The sequence below is a fragment of the Cervus canadensis genome, chromosome 8 (assembly GCF_019320065.1).
Source record: "Cervus canadensis isolate Bull #8, Minnesota chromosome 8, ASM1932006v1, whole genome shotgun sequence".
In the NCBI taxonomy this organism is placed as follows: Eukaryota; Metazoa; Chordata; class Mammalia; order Artiodactyla; family Cervidae; genus Cervus; species Cervus canadensis.
The window spans coordinates 77,302,949-77,324,045 of NC_057393.1; the positions used below are offsets into that span (position 1 = coordinate 77,302,949).

A 21,097-nucleotide genomic window follows, 5' to 3' on the forward strand; every position below is an offset into this window, starting at 1 on the left:
CTTCTGCCAGGGGCAGCCAAGCTGACAGACCTTACCTGGTGTCATCTGACACTGGGGGTGACGGTCTGACAGTCTGCAGCCTGGAGAATTAGCCGATATTGGAGTTAATTGGATTTCTCTTTCTTTTCCTTGCAAATACTTTCTTTTCTCCTGACTCTTTTCTTCCATGCCTGCACATTTATTTCCAGTCCTGGGCATTTGGGTGCATCCTCATTGGTGAGGCCAGTGTGTACTTGTTCTCCTCTTTGCTCTGATAAATATGGCTGGTGAGAAACTATTTTGGGAAAGTATGAAGCTCTTGGAGACAGTGATATCATTAGTCAGGCTTTAGACTCTATTGAATAATGTGCATTTTGATTTTAATAGTATCCTTGACATCACTTCCAAAATGAAAAATGATGTGCTTAATCATAATCATTTTAGACTTGGGGAGTAAAAGGTCTAAAGTCAGTGTGAACTTTTCCTTAACATAGTGTTCTAAGTACTGAGTAAATACTTTGTATTATCAATTTCTTGAAGTCCCTCTCTGAACCTCAGTTTCCTCAACTGTAAAATGGTGTAATATTACCTCCTGAGGCTACTCGGTCCTAAGGATTCAAACAACACATGAATGTAAAGGCCTAGAACAGTCCTTAACACTGAGTTGATAGAGTTGCTGTTAACATAGAAATTTAAATAAGACTAAGGCATTTAGAAGATACGTTCTTCCAACTGAATGGGCTCTGTTGATTTAATTTAGGCATCCTGTGTCTGTCATTGTAAAGGGCCACTCCTAGCACTGGAAATTGTTTTTGCCATGTTTTCTCCACACATTATCAGATTTTAACAAATGGGCTCATATAAATAAAAGTCCTTTGAAAAGCAGAAGTGACTTTCAAAAAAGAAAGGAAAAATAGAAGCAACTATACATATGTACTTTGAAAGTCTTTGCAAAGTAGAAACGACTGTACCATACCAACACTGGCCTTGGTGCCTGATCTCAGGTGTACATTTTCACTTAATCTTCATATCAACCAGTCATCAATTTGAAAATAAGGGAACTTAGACCGAGAAAAGTTAAGAAACATTCTAAGGATCTTAAAACCAGCAAGTAGTGTTGGGGCATCTCCAAGGGGGCTTCCAGTAATTAAAGAAAAAGAAAAGGCAAAGGCAAAATATCTCCTTCATTCCTGGTGGAGGCCAGCTTGAGGGTTGGCTGAGTATCTGACCCAAGTGGGCCTTGGTAACTGAACCCCTGGGCAGAGCCCTACCCAGTGGCCAGCATCAGTGACCCGGGACAGGTAGCCCCCTCATGAAGTTCTGCGTAGGGGAACAAAGCAGGTGGCTATCCTCTGTGACCAAGCTCAGGCCCACAGGAGTGAAAACTGCATCTGAGCAGAGCCTCCCAGCTGCCTTTCCCAAATCTTCCATGAAGATAAATAAACCACATTTCCAGGGCTACAGTGAATATAAAGGGACAAGGTGAGGCCTTCAGTGACACAATCGATCTGCCTTTCCAAAATAGAAAGCTTATGAGTAGGAAAAGTGCTCTCTATTCACAAATGACAAAGATGATTTTCAAATCCAAGTCTGTGACTCAGCTCTAAAGCCCAGCTTTTTCATTAAGCCCTGGGAACACCCCTACTTGCTGTGGGAAGTTTGAGAGCCGTCTCTAGTTCATCTTTTTTTTTTCCCAAATAAGCATGGTATCTTTACTTTTCAATTTTTTGGCTATGCCTCGCGGCATGTGGCATCTTAGTTCCCCCAACCAGAGATTGAACCTATGCGCCCTGCATTGGAAACATGGAGTCTTAACCATCGGACTACCAGGGAAGTCCCTCTAGCTCATCTTTTTCAACCATCATTTATGTAGTGTCTGATTTATCATTTTAAATGTCTGTTGTAAGTAACGAAGTGGAAGAAGAGTTTTTCCTGGTACTGTGGTACCATGTACAGTGATGTGTCAGAACATTTTGAAATTCATATTGTTGATTAAAATAAGTAAGCAATTCAAGCAGCACATTTCCGTTTTAAGTGAACGTAGCCATTCCCTTCTCCAGGAGATCTTCCCGACCCAGGGAGCAGACCCAAGCCCCCCGCATTGCAGGCAGATTCTTTACTGTCTGAGCCACCAGCGAAGCCCAGTCTGTAGAAAGAAGTATTCAGAGACAAGTAGCTTGGAAATGAAGCTACCACCTCATCTCTATAAAAACCATAGGTTCAGATGGCATGCTTTGTTTTGTATTTCGGTGGATGCATTGTGAGAAGAGCCTTTTGTCTGCATTTCGGTTATTAAAATTGTTAGGCCTGCCCATAAACCTCTGCAAAACTCTGTGGGAAAAAAAAACTGGAACAAATATGAGGATGTACGGCCAACTGTTTTGAGCAAGTCTTTGTGTTCAGTGTGCATTGGTTCATTTGTGTTATGACAGAGTTCCTAGGAGTGGAGAGAGTGAGGGGGCCTCCCTCAATAAATATTGCATGACGGCAGTGTTACCTTTTTGTGGGATATAATTGATCGTTTCAATAATTAATGTCGCCAGTGCATGTTTCTAAGAGGACCAAGGGTAAATAATTTACTGTAATTACCAAAGAGGAGTGATATTATTTATTTATTAGAGCTTGAAAAAAATGGGTCCTTTGGAAAATAACCTTAAGGCCCCAAATGTAGGAATTTTAGTTTGCTAAAAAATTGAGTAAGCAGCACCACTACTTCACATTAAATATTTTGCCCTACTCTGGAGGTGAGTTGGGCTTCCCAGATGGCAGTACTGGTAAAAAAAAAACCTGCCTGCCAATACAGAAGACTCAAGAGATGGGGGTTCAATCCCTGGGTCAGGAAGATCCCCTGGAAGAGGGCATGGCAACCCACTCCAGTATTCTTGCCTGGAGAATCCCATGAACAGAGAAGTCTGCGGGCTATAGTCCATAGGGTCGCAGAGAGTCAGGAAACGATTGAAACAACTATGCATGGAGGGCAGTAGTTCTTTGGGGTCTCTAAAAGTTAGTAAAATTGGTAAATGAGGCCAGGCTAATGCCAACATCTAATCTTTGGTTAAACCTTAAAGAATGTGGGCACTTTCTGAAGTGATGTATTGCTCTTTAGGGATGAGGAACCTGGTTCTATATACTCCTATGAACATCACTGATCACACACCCACCCACCAGCTGTGTCCTCTCTCGCTGAATGCAGAGAAAGCTGCTCCTCATTCATTTCTGCATTCCCCTAAGATCTGGATAGGATAGTGACTGCACATAGTGCTCTACAAATTATTGTTCAGTTTGATTGCAGGACTTATCAAATAAACACACCAATAAAAAGTCATGTCTTGTTATCAGACATACTCATTTGGATTAAAAGAACCTCCATATACACCTTCAGCCTCTTCTCTCCAGAGACAATGACTTGGGGTACCTTTTGATGACTGAGTATTAAGCTCACAGGGTACTCTGCATGGTAGAGGACTTGCCATCTGTGACTTCCACTAAAGAAATGAACCTGGAACATTTCACTGGAAAATTTCAGAGAAGACTCCATTTTCAGCCTCGAGGCTCCATCCCTCACTGTCTCTCTGGGAGACCAGTAAAGGTAGAAGTTTGGGTTTGAACATTTGGTATATAAGCTTTCAAGTAATCTCCATTTTCACTATGGTGCCTTTAACCTTCTAATCTTTGCCTCTGGTCTCTGTGCCTCTAACTTTCTGCCAAGGATGATGGAGAGCAGTTAGTTTTTTGGCAACAGATAAATCAGTGAGGGGATTGTGAGGATCATATCACTTTTATAGAGACTTTCAACCAATCCTTGTTTTTCTGCTGATATGTTCTCTTATTCTCTTTGTACGTGTGTGTGTGTGATTTAACACTCAACTTCCGTTTTACTGGGGTTTCAATAGAAAGCAGATCTTTAGCAGGATGAAAAGTGAGATTGATATTGTTTGTGGTCTGTGAAATACTATCTTTCATCAGATTTGGAACATTCTTAGCAATTCTGTCTTCAGATTTAGCCTCTACTTTATTTTCTTCTTCTAAGAGTCCAATTACACATATGTTAAAACCTTTCACTGTGTTCTCTGTCTCATACCATTTTCTGTATTTTTCATTCTTTTAAACTATCTACCCTTCACATACACATACTACTATATTTAAAACAAATAACCAACAAGGGCCTACTTTTTATAGCACAGAGAACTCTATTCAATATTCTATAATAATCTATGTGGGAAAAGAATCTGAAAAAATATATATATATATAAAACTGAATCACTGAAGTATACACCTGAAACTAACACAGCATTGTAAATCAACTATAGTTCAATATAAAATAAAATTTTTTAAATCTACCCTTCATTTTATATATTTTTCCACTTACACTTCTAGTTTACTAACCTTGTTTTCTGTTGTGTCTACTCAAGAACTCACGTTATACTGAGAACTGGACAAAGACCCATTTGATTCTTTCTTACACATATTCCAGTGCTCTGTTGAATTGTCCAACTTTAATTTATTTTCTCTATCTTTTCTGTTTTCTTAAACATACTAATCATAGTTATTATGATCACTATAGTGAAAGTTCTTATAAGCTTCCTTCAAAATATGACCTTGGGATCAAAAGAATGACCTTGGGATCTGTTTATAATATTTGGGTATCTTTTTCTGTTTTTGTTCATGTGCTATGGCCATCCTTGGCAGTTTTTCATTGCATGCTGGACATGATGTATTAAAAACCAGTTTATAGACATGACACACCCAGTGATGATATATTCCTTCAAAGAGTCTCTCTGCTATGCAAATACAGGGGTGGTTGAGTCTTCTAATCCAATCAAGATTTTGCTGAAATGAGGCTGGTTTGAAGCCCTGATAAGCCTCAGGCAATCTCTGAACTGTCTCTGGCCCTTCAGGGTCCTCATTTGAAATTCTGGTATGATCTTTGAGGCCCCTCCCCTTCTAAGTCTCAAACTCTGAATCTTTTTCTCAACTGCCCAAAAGCTCTACTATGCCTTTCAGAAATTTTCAGGTTGGTTTTTCAGCTTCCTGTTCTGCATCACCCCAGAATTTAGCAGATGTTCTGAATGGAAATCTGTAGCGTGCTTGAGACCACCCAGATCTCCACCAAAACTCTTTTGGTTTTTGTATTCCCCTGCAGGTAGCCCCTGTAGGCACAAAACCCAGATTACATCCGCACTGGTAATTGACAAATGCCCTCAAGTTAAGAATGGAAACAAAAAGTCAGCTCATCTTTTTGCAGGTCACCTTCTCTCCAAGTACAGGTCCTCCAGTTTTGCGCCTCAGTTATTCTCTGCTGCCTGCAGAGATAGATGATTTCCATACTTACCTGGTGTGCTTAGCACAGCACTAGGCTGCTGCGGGCTTCTCTATCCCACTTGGAAATAGAAGTCATCAAGATTGATTTTTTTTTTTTTTTTAAGATTCAGAAAAGAAATTTACAGTTGTAGGATTAATTTAAGAGATTTTTGAAGTACTTAAAATCGTGGTTAGAATTACTTCTGTGATCTTCCTTGTGCCATGCCAGTTGCTCAAGTGGTTTCTTAAAAGACTGAAATAATACAGCATATCAATGAACTTTATTTTTTAATTCTTAAAACTGCAATGTAGACCTATAGAGAAATATACAGTCAGGCCAGTGGATGCAAAGCGCTGATGACACTGGTTATTTTATATAAGGGACTTGAGCACCCCTGGATTTTAGTATCCACAGGCACAGGTGGGTGAGGGGTGTCCTGGAACTGGTAACCTGAGGATAAAAGAGACGGCTATAAGAAAATGCTTATTTTGAATGTTGAACTATCTGGACTGATGGAGACATACAGGTATATTTTATAGGTACAGAGAAACCACTGTCTTGGGTGAGTTGCTGACATAATATATTGTTTATTTTTCAGCATCTAACATTCACAAGAGAATTTGACTCAGATTCTCTTAGACATTACAGCTGGGCTGCAGATACCTTGGACAATGTCAATCTTGTCTCAAGTCCTGTTCATTCTGGGTAAGTAACCAGAAAGTCACTTCTCCTGTTAAATTAACATTGCATTTATCATTTGCAGTTATAAATTCATATTGGCAAGTTTCACATGTATGAAATATTGATCTAAAGGACTTCATTAATGAGTATACGTGACATATATTTGTAAATAATTAGTAAATTTTTTTCTAGACAAGTCTGCACATCTGTTTTTATTGACAAAAGCACAGTGTTAGAAAGGAAATTAATAAAGTGCTGGTGCATAAAAATTGCCTGGCTATTCTGGCACTACTTTTGGGCCTTTAATTTTGCATTTCAATAAAAAAATTTTAGTATAATCATTTCATTTTACTTTATTCAAATGTTTTTTCTGAGTATATTATTTTCCTGAAATAAAATTATAATGAAGTTGTATTAAAGTTTTTTAAATAAATGAATTTTTAAAAGAAAAGAAACAGTAAATGTACCAATGTGTGTACACCAGAAGAGCTATAGTAAAAACCACATCAAAGAGGCTCCTCTTTGCTGCCTGTTAGTCAGCAGGCAGCTAAGAGGTGACCTGCTTCAACTGCTAAATTGATAATTACTGTATTTTTAGATATTGGGTTCTTTGCCTAATAGGTAATTAAAACTTGGGATAATCGATATGTATACAAATGGGAAAGAAATAATTTGAAAACTTCAAAGTATTTTCACCTCTGAAATTGATGTTTAGGCCGTAAATTAATTGTAATTCAGGACAAGTACAGATTCATTTTGAATTAAATAAATTAACTATGATTAACATATGTGAAGTGCCTTATATATCTTATGAAGTATTTTTTGCTGCTTTGAATTACAATAAAGTGTGATGGCTAACATAGCCAATACTTGTCATATATCTGGCATTGTGCTAAATCTTTTCACATGTATTATTTAATATTTATTTCAACCTTAAAATGACACTGAGATAAGTTTTATCATTATTCCCGGTTTACAGAGGAAAAGTCCTAAGCTCAGAGTAATGCTACAAATTATTTAAAAGGTTCTTACACAATCACAGCTTGCAACATCACAGTTGTAAAAAAACAAGTCACCACAATGTCATTTAAACAGAAATAATTTACATGCAAGTGCTTTATAAACTATAAACTACATGGTGGTCTTTGAGTCATCAATATTGCATTTCTTTAATTCAATTAGAAAAATTCTTAATTATAGTAATATTAATTTTTAAACTGCTTAAAATATTTACATGATTTATAGTATATGGGTCTAAGATTGTAAAAGCAAAAAAAAAAAAAGTCAGAGTTGAGACAGAAAATATAAAACACCCAGAATACATTCATTCAGTGGGCAAACATACTGAGTTTTTTGAACCAAGTGTAGTGAATTGCCACCATGTTACCAAAATCTAGAACCAACACTTTGTACTCTACATAGGAAAGAAAAGTCCAAGGGTTTAATTTAGTAAATTGAGAAGCTGAGGCATCATAGGATAAGAAAATCAGAAATGAGCTTTCCTCTGCATTGGACACAGTATAGTATTTGAATAGGCAACTTATCTCTCCTTCCCCTTGAATTCATTGCAGACAGCAGACTTCTACAGGGAAGGAAAGTAATAGCAGCTAGTTGGGCTTATTTGAAAAGGAGAATACACACTGGTATACACTTGGAACTAGTTCACTAATGCCAGGTCTATGGAGTAGCTTATACATAGCCATATGAGGCAAATCTTTTTCCAAATTGTCCCACAAATGCCAAATGCCTTGGTTTTGTTTTCTGGTGGTTTTTATTTTTCCTTTGCTTATCATTGACATTTTCTGTTGCTTGCTTCTAATTATCTTACATTAATTTTCCCATTTGCTTTCTAAATTATTTTGCAGCTATTCTTCTCCACTTCCTCAGTATGATTCAAGGTGATAACTGTGTCTTTTATGTGAATCATCCCTTTTTGTATTTTTAATTTATGTGAATTTTTCCCACAGATTGTGTCAGTGTCTGTAAGTGTATCAGCATTTGTCATCCTGCTGTTCCTAAAACTAGAAACATTCATGTGTTAGTTTTAAAATCATTTGTAGAATTCCTGCTTTAGTTTAAATATTAATAAGATGCAATGAATATGATTCAGTATTACCTTTCCATTTGTTTTTGTCAGTTATAGTGCATGAAATTTTATTTTGTATACAATATGTAAGAAGTGAAGTTGCTCAGTCCTGTGTGACTGTTTGCAATCCCGTGGACTGTATAGCCTAGCAGGCTCCTCCATCCATGGAATTTTCCAGGCAAGAGGACTGGAGGGGGTTGCCATTTCCTTCTCCAGGGGATCTTCCTGACCTGGGGATGGAACCCAGGTCTCCTGCATTGCAGGCAGACACTTTACCTGCTGTACCACCAGGGAGGAATTTAAAAAACAAATTGCTGTATTTCATGATCTTATTGAATAATAGGACTCAATATTATGCTTAACATTTACCCCATATGTCCTCAGTCTTTTGGCTCTATAAAGCTGAAAACCTTAGAACAATAAATAATTGGTAATGAGCCCCAGCTATGTGCTGGGTGCTATGCAGAATATATAGAAAGAGATTCTTCCAATTTGTCATTAAAATCTTCTAAGCCATGGTTTTTCCGTTTGGTTCTGATATTCTCTGTAGCTGGGATATTTTTATATTGATACTGGTAACCTTCTTACACCACCTTCAGTGTATATATGTATATACATTATATACCTATAATATATATTTCATTTATTTATATGTGTATAAATAAATGAAATTTATCACTCAGTTGTGTCTGACTCTTTTAGACCCCATGGACTGTAGCCCACCAGTCTCCTCTGCCACAGGAATTCTCCAGGCAAGAATATTGGTGTGGATTGCCATGCCCTCCTCCAGGGGATCTTCCCAACTCAGGGATCGAACCTAGGTCTCCCATATTGCATGTGGATTCTTTACTGTCTGAACCACCAGGGAAGCCCATAATATATATTTCATTTATTTATATATGTATATATTTTTCCATATTTTTTTTTCAATGTTAGTAACCAAATCTGACCTAGGCAATTTCTAAGCACACTTAACAAAATAGTTTTATATATTGGCTTATTCAATAAACATTTACTGTGTGCTTATTATGTGTGAGAATCATGCTCAGCTCTGCAGGTAGAGCAGTGAACAAGACAAACCTGATCTGAATTACTATGTGTGTGAATGAGACCCAGCTGTTTGTTGCCAGGGCGAGCAAGGCCCTCTCAGTGTAAATACTCCAGTGTTTATTTGTACCAATACAACTAACTGCATTTTCAAACCCAGAGTTTATCTTGAGTCATTTTTCTTTTATTCTGTTACTGTTAGTCCCAACCACAAATTCCTTTTTAACTACTAAAAGCTGGGAAAGATCAGATTTTTGTCTTGGGCTTCCTTATAATATTGCCACATTGTCTTCAATACTGGGTAAAAAGTGGTAAGCTTGTACATGTCTAAGGAAATGAAGGCTCCCAGAGTAGCTGCAAGGGAGCCCTGGATCATTCAGCACTGGAGACAGTTCATCTGGACATTTGTACAAGTGAACAAGGATCTTTGTTTTTGAATAGGAGGGAGTTTGGTTTTTGTTTTGTTCTGTTTTTGAGGGGGTCTGTCTCTTGCCCTCATACTTTGAATATCCCTGTGATTCCAGTCTTTCAAAGTAGATACAATAATATCAAAACATATAAAAACCATTAATTAATCCAGAGGAAAATGGCTAAATCCAAAATGAGCAAAAAGGTATGAAGTTGACTCACCTCACAGATGACCACAGTTGGTTCTGAAAATCTGCTGGGCTGAAAGGTGATCCCCATGTACCTGCCTCTCTCCATGGGGATGGTGGGCTGATTTGCTTCTTTGACGAGGTTACTCTTTAGGAAGGGGTCTCCAGCTAAGACCTCCAAGCAGAGTCTGAAATCTATTTGAGGGGATGTTAGAACTGTTTTACAGAAGAGTAAACAGTAGAGGATTTTGATGGATGGGATTGTCCGCCCCCACGCCCACATACACACACCAAATACTGTAGATATTCAGACAGTTTTCTAAATATCAACATTTGGTGCTCTTCCACGAATGAGCATATTTTCATATGTGAGAACTAAAATGTAAAAATATGTGTTTCTGTTCCCCTGTCTGACTTGCACTCCTCCATATGTTGGGCTCATTGGTTTATGTTCACTAGAGTGCTTTACAAGCCGGTGACAAAGGTGGGAGGAGTCACGGAGGTCTTTTTTTCATGAACATATGATAGGAATCAAGATATTACCCAAATAAGCTTGGGATTAGCAAACTATTATACATAGGATGGATAAACAACAAGTTGCTACTGTCTAACACAGGGGACTATATTCAGTAACCTGTGATAAATCATAATGGAAAAGAATATGAAAAATAATATATATATATATGTGTAACTGAATCACTTTTTTGTTCAGCAGACATTAACACATTATAATTCAACTATATGCCAATAAAAAACTTTAAAAGATACTACCCAAATATGACAGTTAATTCTTTACATCTTCATAGCTACAAGCACAAGCAGATAGTTTTTCTTTCCTAGCTTTAATATAGCAGCCAATGACAGAATTATATAGAGATGTTTTTCTAAAAAGTCAGTTCAACAATTTTTGCATTTCTGTACAGATACTCAAATGTAGGTTATTTTAAACAGTTTTTAAAGCCAAATTGATACTGAAAAGATTGAATCCCTTTCCATCAAAATTGCCTTAGTAAAACTTTAGTCACTTTCTGCTTTTATTCATTCCTGCTTTGTGAAAATAGTAAAAATTAGAGTGTCGGTATGATTAAATATACATTAATTTTCTGGGTTGTTCACGCTTAAGACATACTGTGGAGTTTCATCTTAACTGGTGGGGGAAGAGATCCCATAGTCAGCAAATGGCCCTTTGAATATAATTTAAACCACCCACAGCAACCACATACAGTGGTTTTGTTTAGGGGACTTTGCTTTTAAATGCAAGACAGTCCTTAATAGCCAGTTTTTATTCCAGCTTTGAAACATTCACTATTCTTTTAGTTTGAGCATCGACAGAGTGGTTGACTTCTGTCCAGAGGCCATTTGCCACCAAAAATAAATTGTCGTGTTTTACACTTTTGCTCAGTTCACAAGTCGAATGCATGTTTGAGGTATTTACTTCCAGTTTATTCTTAAAGAGAGGAAATGACCTTGTCTGTCACCTTAACATGTAACTTCAAAACTGACTGTGAAGATGGTTTGTGTCTCTCCCTGACTCGGCCTCTGATCTTCCTCTGCAGGTTTCTGGTTAGCTTTATGGTGGATGCTCGAGGGGGCTCCATGAGGGGAAGCCGTCACCACGGGATGAGGATTATCATTCCTCCACGCAAGTGTACGGCCCCCACCCGCATCACCTGCCGTTTGGTAAAGAGACATAAACTGGCCAACCCACCCCCCATGGTGGAAGGAGAGGGATTAGCCAGTAGACTGGTAGAAATGGGTCCTGCAGGGGCACAATTTTTAGGGTAAGTCATCTTGTCGATTTTCATCTTGGCCCTTATACCACATCTTTGATTTTCTTTACCCTTGTCAATTAAATTGAATCTATTGAGTTAACTGTTAAATCTGCTGAGTTGGACCATTTTGGTCGATTAGAGCATTGGTGTAGAATCAAAGGTCACAAAGCTATGTAATTCTGTGCAAAGCTGGTGGGCTGGCACTTACTTAACTCAGTTTGCTGGTCAAAGCTTTTACTAACCGAGAAGCATGTTTTCTGCTCAGTGAGTGCACGGAACCCCAGCAGCCCCCGTGGAAGTCAAGGCACCACTCTTACATGTGACATATTGAATAAATGGCTATTTTGGGTACATGTCTTCTTAATGATAATTTTGGGGGAAACAATCCATTGTGACTTTAAGAGAAAAAAAAAATGAATTTATTTTCTGAGGTGGCACTTGGGTGCAAACCAGGCAGGCTCTGTCATGACTGACAGTTTGTTCACAGTTTCCCCTTCTCGTTTCTCTTCCTGCTGCATGGATGTTATTCAGTAAACTGCATCTTCCCACCAATCCTCCCCCTGTAAATGAGGGTGAGAGCTTGGTTAGCCGAATCCTGCAGCTTGGGCCTCAAGGAACAAAATTTATTGGGTAGGATCTTTATAGACAAGATACAGAATGTCTACAATTCTTTTTCCATTTTCAATTTTTTTCTGTCACACCCATGGTCTTATTCTTGTCTTAATTTTATTTTCAGTTTTTAGTGCTTTCAGTTGATGGATGTCACTGAAAGAAAAAGAAAAATCATAGTGGCTTGACTTAATGTAGCACCGCTACCTCTCTTGTGCTTTTCAAGCATGTGGAATTCACTGCAAGCATTCTGCTTTCATAACTTTGTGCTTTTGTAAAATTTACTTTCATCTGAAATATTTCAACTGATCATGGTAGTTTTTAAGATAGACGGAAGGTCTAATTTTAACCCAGTGTAAGAGAAGGTATTTGCAGACTCTGAATCAACATTTGCTATAAATGATATATATATGTGTGTGTATATATATATATATATATATATATATCTGTGTGTATATATATATGTATGTGTGTGGAGTTACATTTTTGTAAAAGTACTTTTGCATACTAAGTAAACTTTATGGACTTTGAGAAGGAGAATCATCGATAAGTAAACTGATTTTGAAAAAAATGTTGGGAATACAAGATATTTAAAGAAAACCAAATGGGCAGCAGGTAGAATATTTACTAAAGTTATTAAATTGTTTTGTTTCCTTCTGTTTAAGCTGAAATGTGTTGGTGTTCGTCTGTCTGCTTGTCTGTCTGACTGGTGTGTTGGCCTTGGCAGTCTGCATGAAGAAACCTGTTATGAAAACTTATGCTTGGCTTTCACCTTGGTCCCAGATCCTCATTCATTTCTTCTCTCCAGTATTGTTGAATGTCATACACAAAGCCACATTCCTTAAATATTTACAGTGACAGTATCTGATACATCAACCTGCAAAGATTGTATCTAGTTCCCCCCCCCCAAAAAAAAAATAATGTCTGATCCAGGTGTGGTTAAAAATATGGTAAACATCTTAATAACTCTTGAAATTACTGTTAGGAATAGCTGATTCTGCTTTTACCCATCAAAAAATAAAAGCATTATAAAAAATCTTTCAAACCCTTAGTTTTAACTAATGATAAGTATTTTGCCAAAAGTAAACTTTTCATACCTATCATCCTATTTTAAGTGAATGCTTTTGTAATAACTCAGATATTAATATGTTTTATGTCATTTGGTCATTACAACTACTATCACTTTTTATGCTGTTACCTATTTAAGCCTGTACCTTCTGTTCCCACTTGTACATAATCACATAGGCTAAGAGGTGAGGTTACATACAACCTCTGTAGGAGAATAATGATACTGTCTACTTAAATGTCATAAAATAAAGCTGCACAATCCAGCTACATAAACTGTGTGTGATTGTGGTCTGCTTACTTCCATTCATCCTTTTTAGCATTTATCCTACTTTAAAATTTAACAGAATTATTCCTCTGCTTGATTGGCTAGCTTCAATTTGCAGCCATTTTTTTACATTCTTTTGCAAAAGGACACTGTCAAAGATTAACAGATTGTTATATGACAATTTCAAACCAATAGTGCTTTTTCAGAGAGTTTAATTCCTATGCAGTCCTACAAGAGTGAGGAAATTAAGCTGCCCATTTCATAACTTAAAAATTAAAGAAACTCTCTTGACTATACAGGCCATGAAAGTTATGAAAACTGACCGTTGGAGGGAATGAATTGTTATATTGATTGTTTTCTTGCTAAGGGGAAAAAAAATCAGTAACCTTTCAAAATAATTTACAAAATTTCTTTAAAGAAATGACTGTGTCCTTTTAAATCATGAGTGTTTTGTATAATATACCTATTGTGTTCTTAAAAACAGACCAACTTTCTTTCTTATGGTCTATTTTAATAACTTTCAATTCCTCGATTTCTAATGTGTGCTGAATATTTTCCCTCTTTTAAATCAAATGCCTAACATATGATAGGCCCCAAGAATTGTTTGTGAATGAATGAATGATGGCATGTTTTCAGGCTTCTAATATATTATTTAATTAGCAAATGATTCTGCAGCTTTGAAATCATTCCCAACCTTAGTGGCACCTCTGATTTTCAAATAAATATTGTCAGTGAAACATTTTAAAAAGTATGAAACTATAAACACATTTCTTTTGATACCAAAATAATGTGGCTTTTTTTCCAGCCCTGTCATAGTGGAAATCCCTCACTTTGGGTCTATGAGAGGCAAGGAGAGAGAGCTTATTGTTCTTCGCAGTGAAAATGGTGAAACATGGAAGGAGCATCAATTCGACAGTAAAAATGAAGATTTAACTGAATTACTTAACGGCATGGATGAAGGTAATTACAATGACTACATGTTTCTATAAATGTCTGTAGGCAAGAATTAAATGAATGACCAGACTAAAGGAAACAGTGCTCGAATTTCATTCATTTGTATTTTAAAGTGGGAATCGGGTTCCTCAGCAGTTGTTGTTTTCTACGTCTAAGGCATGAAGTTCAATTTCATCTAAAAAACTAATCCTATCCCAATACTAATGTACAAGTTTCTGATAATTCTCTCAGTCTTAAATCAATTATATCAATCTTTCCAAAGCTTAAGAAAGTTTTCTAAGTCAAAAATGTGTAAAGAGAGGGTAAAATAATAATGGAAGGTATGCAAAGCATGTAGAGTGTTTTTAAGAAAATACATTCACTTTTTAAAAAACTATTATTGCAGTATATTTGACTTACAATGTTGTGTTAGTTTCAGGTGTCCAGCAAAGTGAATCAGTTTATACATACACATGTATTGACTCTTTAAAATTCTTTCCCCATATAGGTCATTACAGAGTATTGAGTAGAGTTCCCTGTGCTATACAATAGGTTCTCAGTAGTTATCTGTTTTATGTATTGTAGTGTATATATGTCCATCCCAGTCTCTCAGTTTTTCCCTCCCCCCATTACTCCCTGGAAACCGTAAGTTTGTTTTCTACATTTGTGACTCTATTTCTGTTTTGCAGATAAATTCATTTGTACCTTTTTAGACTATGTATGTAAGTGATATAATATGATATTTGTCTTTCTGGCTTCACTCAGTATGACAATCTCTAGATCCATTCATGTGACTGGACATATGTATATGACATCTTCTTTATCCATCCCTCTGTCGATGGACATTTGGGTTGCCTCCGTGTCTTGGCTATGATAAATAGTGCTGCAGTGAACACTGGAGGACATGTATCTTTTCAAATTATTGTTTTCTCCAGGAGTGGGATTGCTGGATCATATGGTAGTGTTTACTTTTTGTTTTGGGAATTATTATTTCCATCCCCTTTCTTTTATCTCAGTCTTCTCCCAGATTATTCTTATAGACTTTTAATTTCTCCTAGATTCTAATCAGTTTTTTTAAAAATGAAGTTCAGGCTAATGATTGGAGTCTGTGGTGCTTCCAGTGTCTTTTTCCTTGATCTGGTAAGACTGGCCTACAGCAAGCATGTCACTTTCTCATATACACCTTCTTCAGGCTGCTAACCCTTAGAATCATAGTAGTTTTTCTTAGCAGACATTATGAATAGACTTGTTTTGAGAGTGGGTATAGTGTTTTCTTTTTTAAATGTTAAAAAAAGAGAGAGAGAGAGAGGTAGAGCAATCTCACCATAAAGAAAGCTAACCTTTATACTAACTTGCTAGTCCCTAAACATCCAGCAACTGTTTTATATAGCATTTTTACTGGAGATATAATTCACATACTATAAAATTCACTACCTTCACATTTAATTCACTGGCTTTTGGAAAGCATCTAACATAGTCTCTCCTGGTTGTTAAGTGTGCATGAAGGAGCTACACAGACTCGAGGGTGTCTGAGGAATGACTATGGACAACCTCCTGGATCCCCATGAGCCTCTGTTCCTTCTGCAAAACGGAGATTACCATCCTCACTTCATAGGCCTGCTGTTAAGAAAAAATAGTCATTATGTGAAGCACTTTCCAAATACAACCCTTGTTACATACTCAGCCCTTGATAAGTATCAGCTATTATCACTATTATATTCATTCTATAGAAAAAAATTATCATACCAGAGATTTTGTATAAGACACAGTGAATCACAGCCAGCCAAGAATTTTAAAATGTCTTTACAGCAGGGTAAGGGAGTCTAATCATTGTTGAGAGTCTACATTCATGAGGTACTGATGAATGCATTTATATATTAAAATTTTAAATGAACACGTACTACCGCAAGATAGGTAATTTTAATCCTACTTTATAGATGAGGGAACTGAAGTTCAAATAAGTTAAGTAATTTATAAAAGGTTACCCCAACTAAGAAGCAGCACCAGAGTTGAAATCTATTCTACCTGTTTGCAAAAACTTTTAACTATTCCACTTATTTTAGAATCGTGTGTCCTTTGGAGAGGAAAATAAACCTAAAAAAGAAAAATTCCTACAGACCTCTAGATTTCAAGATCGAGAATAGTCACTTTAAATGTTATACATGTAATAAGTATATAGTAAATGTTTATATATAATATTGATATTTATATCCTATACCATACACAACTTCAGATAATTTCTGATGGATGGGAACATGCAGTGGTGATTAAGATTTCTGATTTTTATTATTTTATTACCTTAATTTATTTTACAGCATGAGGTATAGTCATTCTTTTGTATGGAAATTTACAAGAAAACACAATCAAAGGTTTTAAAAAGAATAAATACTAAAGGAAAGAACTGAATTAGTGTTTTGAAAAGAGTAAAAGAATATGGATGATTCAGGTAAAAGAAATGGAGAGAATAAGATAAATGGGTTTTTCAAAAAGGATAGTTGTTTGTTTGTTTTAAGGAAAATAAAGTATAGAAATATTTTCATGTATCCAGTATTTCTTAAATGCTGTTGTTGATTACTAGTTTTTTTAAGGTAGAATCCTCTACACAAGGATTTTATTTTAACCAATAGCTACCTTGATGATGTAAGCTGCTGAGAGCAGGGTATGTGTCTGATAATGTCTGAGCCCCCAGTACTGGGTCCAGTGCTCACTTAGACACACACCCAGTCCTGGAGCGTGGGCAGGAGAAGGAGCCACAGCATAATATGTAGCTCTAGAGGAAAGTTCACCTCAGTCTATTTCTTCTACCCTAAACTTCACTGATGTTAATCTCCAGGGGGGAGAGTTAAAGGGGAACATTTACTTTGAGGACAGTTCTGAGAAAGTAGCAATATTTTAGGAAGAATGTTGAATATTCTAAGAGAATGTTGTCCAGTGGAATTTTCTATAATGATGGAAGATATTCCATACCTGTGCAATCCTACAGTAATCACTCAGTCAGTTAGTTCAGTCGCTCATTCATGTCCGACTCTTTGCGACCCCATGAATCACAGCACACCAGGCCTCCCTGTCCATCACCAACTCCCAGAGTCTACCCAAACCCATGTCCATCGAGTCGGTGATGCCATCCAACCATCTCATCCTCTGTCGTCCCCTTCTCCTCCTGCCCCCAATCCCTCCCGGCATCAGGGTCTTTTCCAGTGAGTCAACTCTTTGCATGAGGTGGCCAAAGTATTGAAGTTACAGCTTCAGCATTAGGCCTTCCAATGAACACCCAGGACTGATCTCCTTTAAGATGGACTGGTTGGATCTCCTTGTAGTCCAAGGGACTCTCAAGAGTCTTCTCCAACACCACAGCTCAAAAGCATCAATTCTTTGGTTCTCAGCTTTCTTCACAGTCCAACTCTCACATCCATACATGACCACTGGAAAAACCATAGCCTTGACTAGACGGACCTTTGTTGGCAAAGTAATTTTTGTCTCTGCTTTTTAATATGCTGTCTAGGTTGGTCATAACTTTCCTTCCAAGGAGTAAGCATCTTTTAATTTCATGGCTGCAGTCACCATCTGCAGTGATTTTGGAGCCCAGAAAAATAAAGTCTGACACTGTTTCCCCATCTATTTGCCATGAAGTTATGGGACCAGATGCCATGATCTTAGTTTTCTGAATGTTGAGCTTTAAGCCAACTTTTTCACTCTCCTCTTTCATTTTCATCAAGAGGCTTTTTAGTTCCCTTTCACTTTCTGCCATAAGGGTGGTGTCATCTGCATATCTGAGGTTATTGATATTTCTCCCAGCAATCTTGATTCCAGCTTGTGCTTCTTCCAGCTCAGTGTTTCTCATGATGTACTCTGCATATAAGTTAAATAAGCAGGGTGACAATATACAGCCTTGACATACTCCTTTTCCTATTTGGAACCAGTCTGTTGTTCATGTCCAGTTCTAACTGTTGCTTCCTGACCTGCATACAGGTTTCTCAAGAGGCAGGTCAGGTCGTCTGGTATTCCCATCTCTTTCAGAATTTTCCACAGTTTATTGTGATCCACATAGTCAAAGGCTTTGGCATAGTCAATAAAGCAGAAATGGATGTTTTTCTGGAACTCTCTTGCTTTTTTGATGATCCAGCGGATGTTGGCAATTTGATCTCTGGTTCCTCTGCCTTTTCTAAAACCAGCTTGAACATCTGGAAGTTCACAGTTCACGTATTGCTGAAGCCTGGCTTGGAGAATTTTGAGCATTACTTTACTAGCGTCACTAGTCACATGTAAATCTTAAGTACCTGAAATGTGACTAGAGCAAGTGAGGAAGGTAATTTTTAATTTTTTATATTAACCACAAGTAGCCACCATTGTGGATTCTAGTAGTATGTTTTTCATTTTTGAGCACAGATTATAATATATCCTATCAGGCGCAAGCAGATTTTTTTTTTTTTTTTTTTTTATTTTAAAGTTTCTTGATGGAATGAATTTCCAAGATTTCATGCTGACATGTCTTCATTTTGTTTTCAATAAGCTAATTTTCAAATAGGAAGTCTTCCTATCTTTGCTTAGACAACTGACTCCCCAAGCACTACCATACTAAGGGCATCTGTGTGATGTTTTAAAGATACAGTGATGCAGCTCTCTGTCCTGGATTCTACATGTTATCTTGGAAATAGTGGATAGAGTTTCTTTGCTACATTTTTAAAGACCAGATAAACTCTGGTTCCATTTTAGACAGTTAAAAGGAAATGTAAGTACTTCCAAGTTTACAAAAATCAAGCACTGGAGGCCACAACAGGAAAAATGAAGATTATTATTAAATTTAAAAGTAATAATAATGAAGGAACCAAGACACACATTTTTTTTCATTTATTTTTATTAGTTGGAGGCTAATGACTTTACAATATTGTAGTGGTTTTTGCCATACATTGACATGAATCAGCCATGGATTTACATGTGTTCCCCATCCCGATCCCCCCTCCCGCCTCCCTCCCCATCCCATCCCTCTGGGTCTTCCCAGTGCACCAGGCCTGAGCACTTGTCTCATGCATCCAACCTGGGCTGGTGATCTGTTTCACTCTTGATAGTATACTTGTTTCAATGCTATTCTCTCAGAACATCCCACCCTCGCCTTCTCCCACAGAGTCCAAAAGTCTGTTCTGTACATCTGTGTCTCTTTTTCTGTTTTGCATATAGGGTTATCATTACCATCTTTCTAAATTCCATATATATGTGTTAGTATGCTGTAATGTTCTTTATCTTTCTGGCTTACTTCACTTTGTATAATGGGCTCCAGTTTCATCCATCTCATTAGAACTGATTCAAATGAATTCTTTTTAATGGCTGAGTAATATTCCATTGTGTATATGTACCATAGCTTCCTTATCCATTCGTCTGCTGATGGGCATCTAGGCTGCTTCCATGCCCTGGCAATTGTAAACAGTGCTGCGATGAACATTGGGGTGCACAAAGACACACATTTTATAACTGAAGCATAATTGATCAGATTTCATACCCAGCTCAAGAACCACTTACCACCACTCTTGTTCTGTCCCCAAAGAAACTTCATTTTTACTGGAACCTCCCTCCCCGAAAATCAGGCAAAAATAAACATCAGTCTGTCTTTATAAATCTAACCCTTCTTTTTCCTTCAAGGTCCAACCAGTCAGAGTTCTTATGGAAAGTAAAGCCTGAGGTTTCATGTTATTTTCTACTTTCTCCACTCTGTCTCCTGAGTAGCTGTTAATTAGCAAGATAAAAATAGTATATAAAATAAGCCAGTGACCATCCTTAAAGGAAAAAAGAGATAAGTCTTCCTACTATAGCTTTATTTAACCTATTAATTTCCTCAGTTTGTAACAATTAAGCCTTATCTGTCATCTATGGGAAGTGATCCTTGATAATACCTGTCTCATTATAAATGTCTCATTTTAACCCTCTTTTCCATAAATGAATTCTATGTTACTTTATAACTAACCTATATTCTACTTTTATAACTAGTCCTAGTGTACCCCCTTCTCTGAAAATCTTAAAACCCAAGTGTTTAGAAAGCATCTTGGCCAGTATTTTGATCAGTATTTTGATTATATATATATATATATATATTTTTTTTTTTTTCTTCTAAGCAACACAATCATAAAGATTAGAGTATGGTTCTATAGTATTTTTAAAACTTGCAAAACCTTTTAGTGTGCACAATCAAATTGTAACTTCAGAGAAAGGCAAGTCCAAAGAGGAGGATAATTTGCACAATGTATAGTTTGGTCATTAGGGTTATGAACCGCGGCTGTCACACAGACTGGAATTCCTGTCCTGGCTCCACCACTTACTAACCCTAAGTCTCTCTAACCTCGTGGAGAACTAATTGGGGAATGGATGAGCTGAAGTATGTAAATTTCATAGCACAATGTCTGACACTTGAGAACCACACTCAAAGTCAGCTGTACACACAGTTGCCATGTACATACAGTTGGGCAGAAGAGCAAGCAGGGGTAGAAATCTTGCCTCTGCAACCTGCCAAGTCATCTGCTCTGACACTGGCCTTGAGGACAAAAGGTCATTTTTATCTAATTTTTTTTTTCAAAACTACTGTCTAGTTACCACGCTACATACATGGAGGCCTGTGTCCACTCCAAGTGGATGCCCTTTTCCAAATTGCACAAGGGCACCACCAGGGCTAGTGGAATCCCATCACCACCACCCATTCAGGGGAAGAGTAAGTTGATAGATCTAGACTTCCAAAATTTGGACTCTAAATCTAGTTGTTTTTCTATAATACTC

At 37.1% G+C, this 21,097-nt stretch overlaps 1 protein-coding gene across 4 annotated transcripts in view; it reads left to right on the forward strand.

Annotated features, from left to right (window-relative positions):
• Positions 1 to 21,097, forward strand: part of ANK3 (ankyrin 3) — a 374,580-nt gene that overhangs the window by 275,948 nt on the left and 77,535 nt on the right. For all 4 annotated transcript variants that reach the window (XM_043476896.1, XM_043476897.1, XM_043476898.1 and 1 more), the window contains 3 exons: positions 5,880 to 5,986; positions 11,248 to 11,472; positions 14,211 to 14,365. In XM_043476896.1, coding sequence (XP_043332831.1) covers positions 5,880 to 5,986; positions 11,248 to 11,472; positions 14,211 to 14,365 — 487 coding nt within the window. The remainder of the gene's footprint in view (positions 1 to 5,879; positions 5,987 to 11,247; positions 11,473 to 14,210; positions 14,366 to 21,097) is intronic.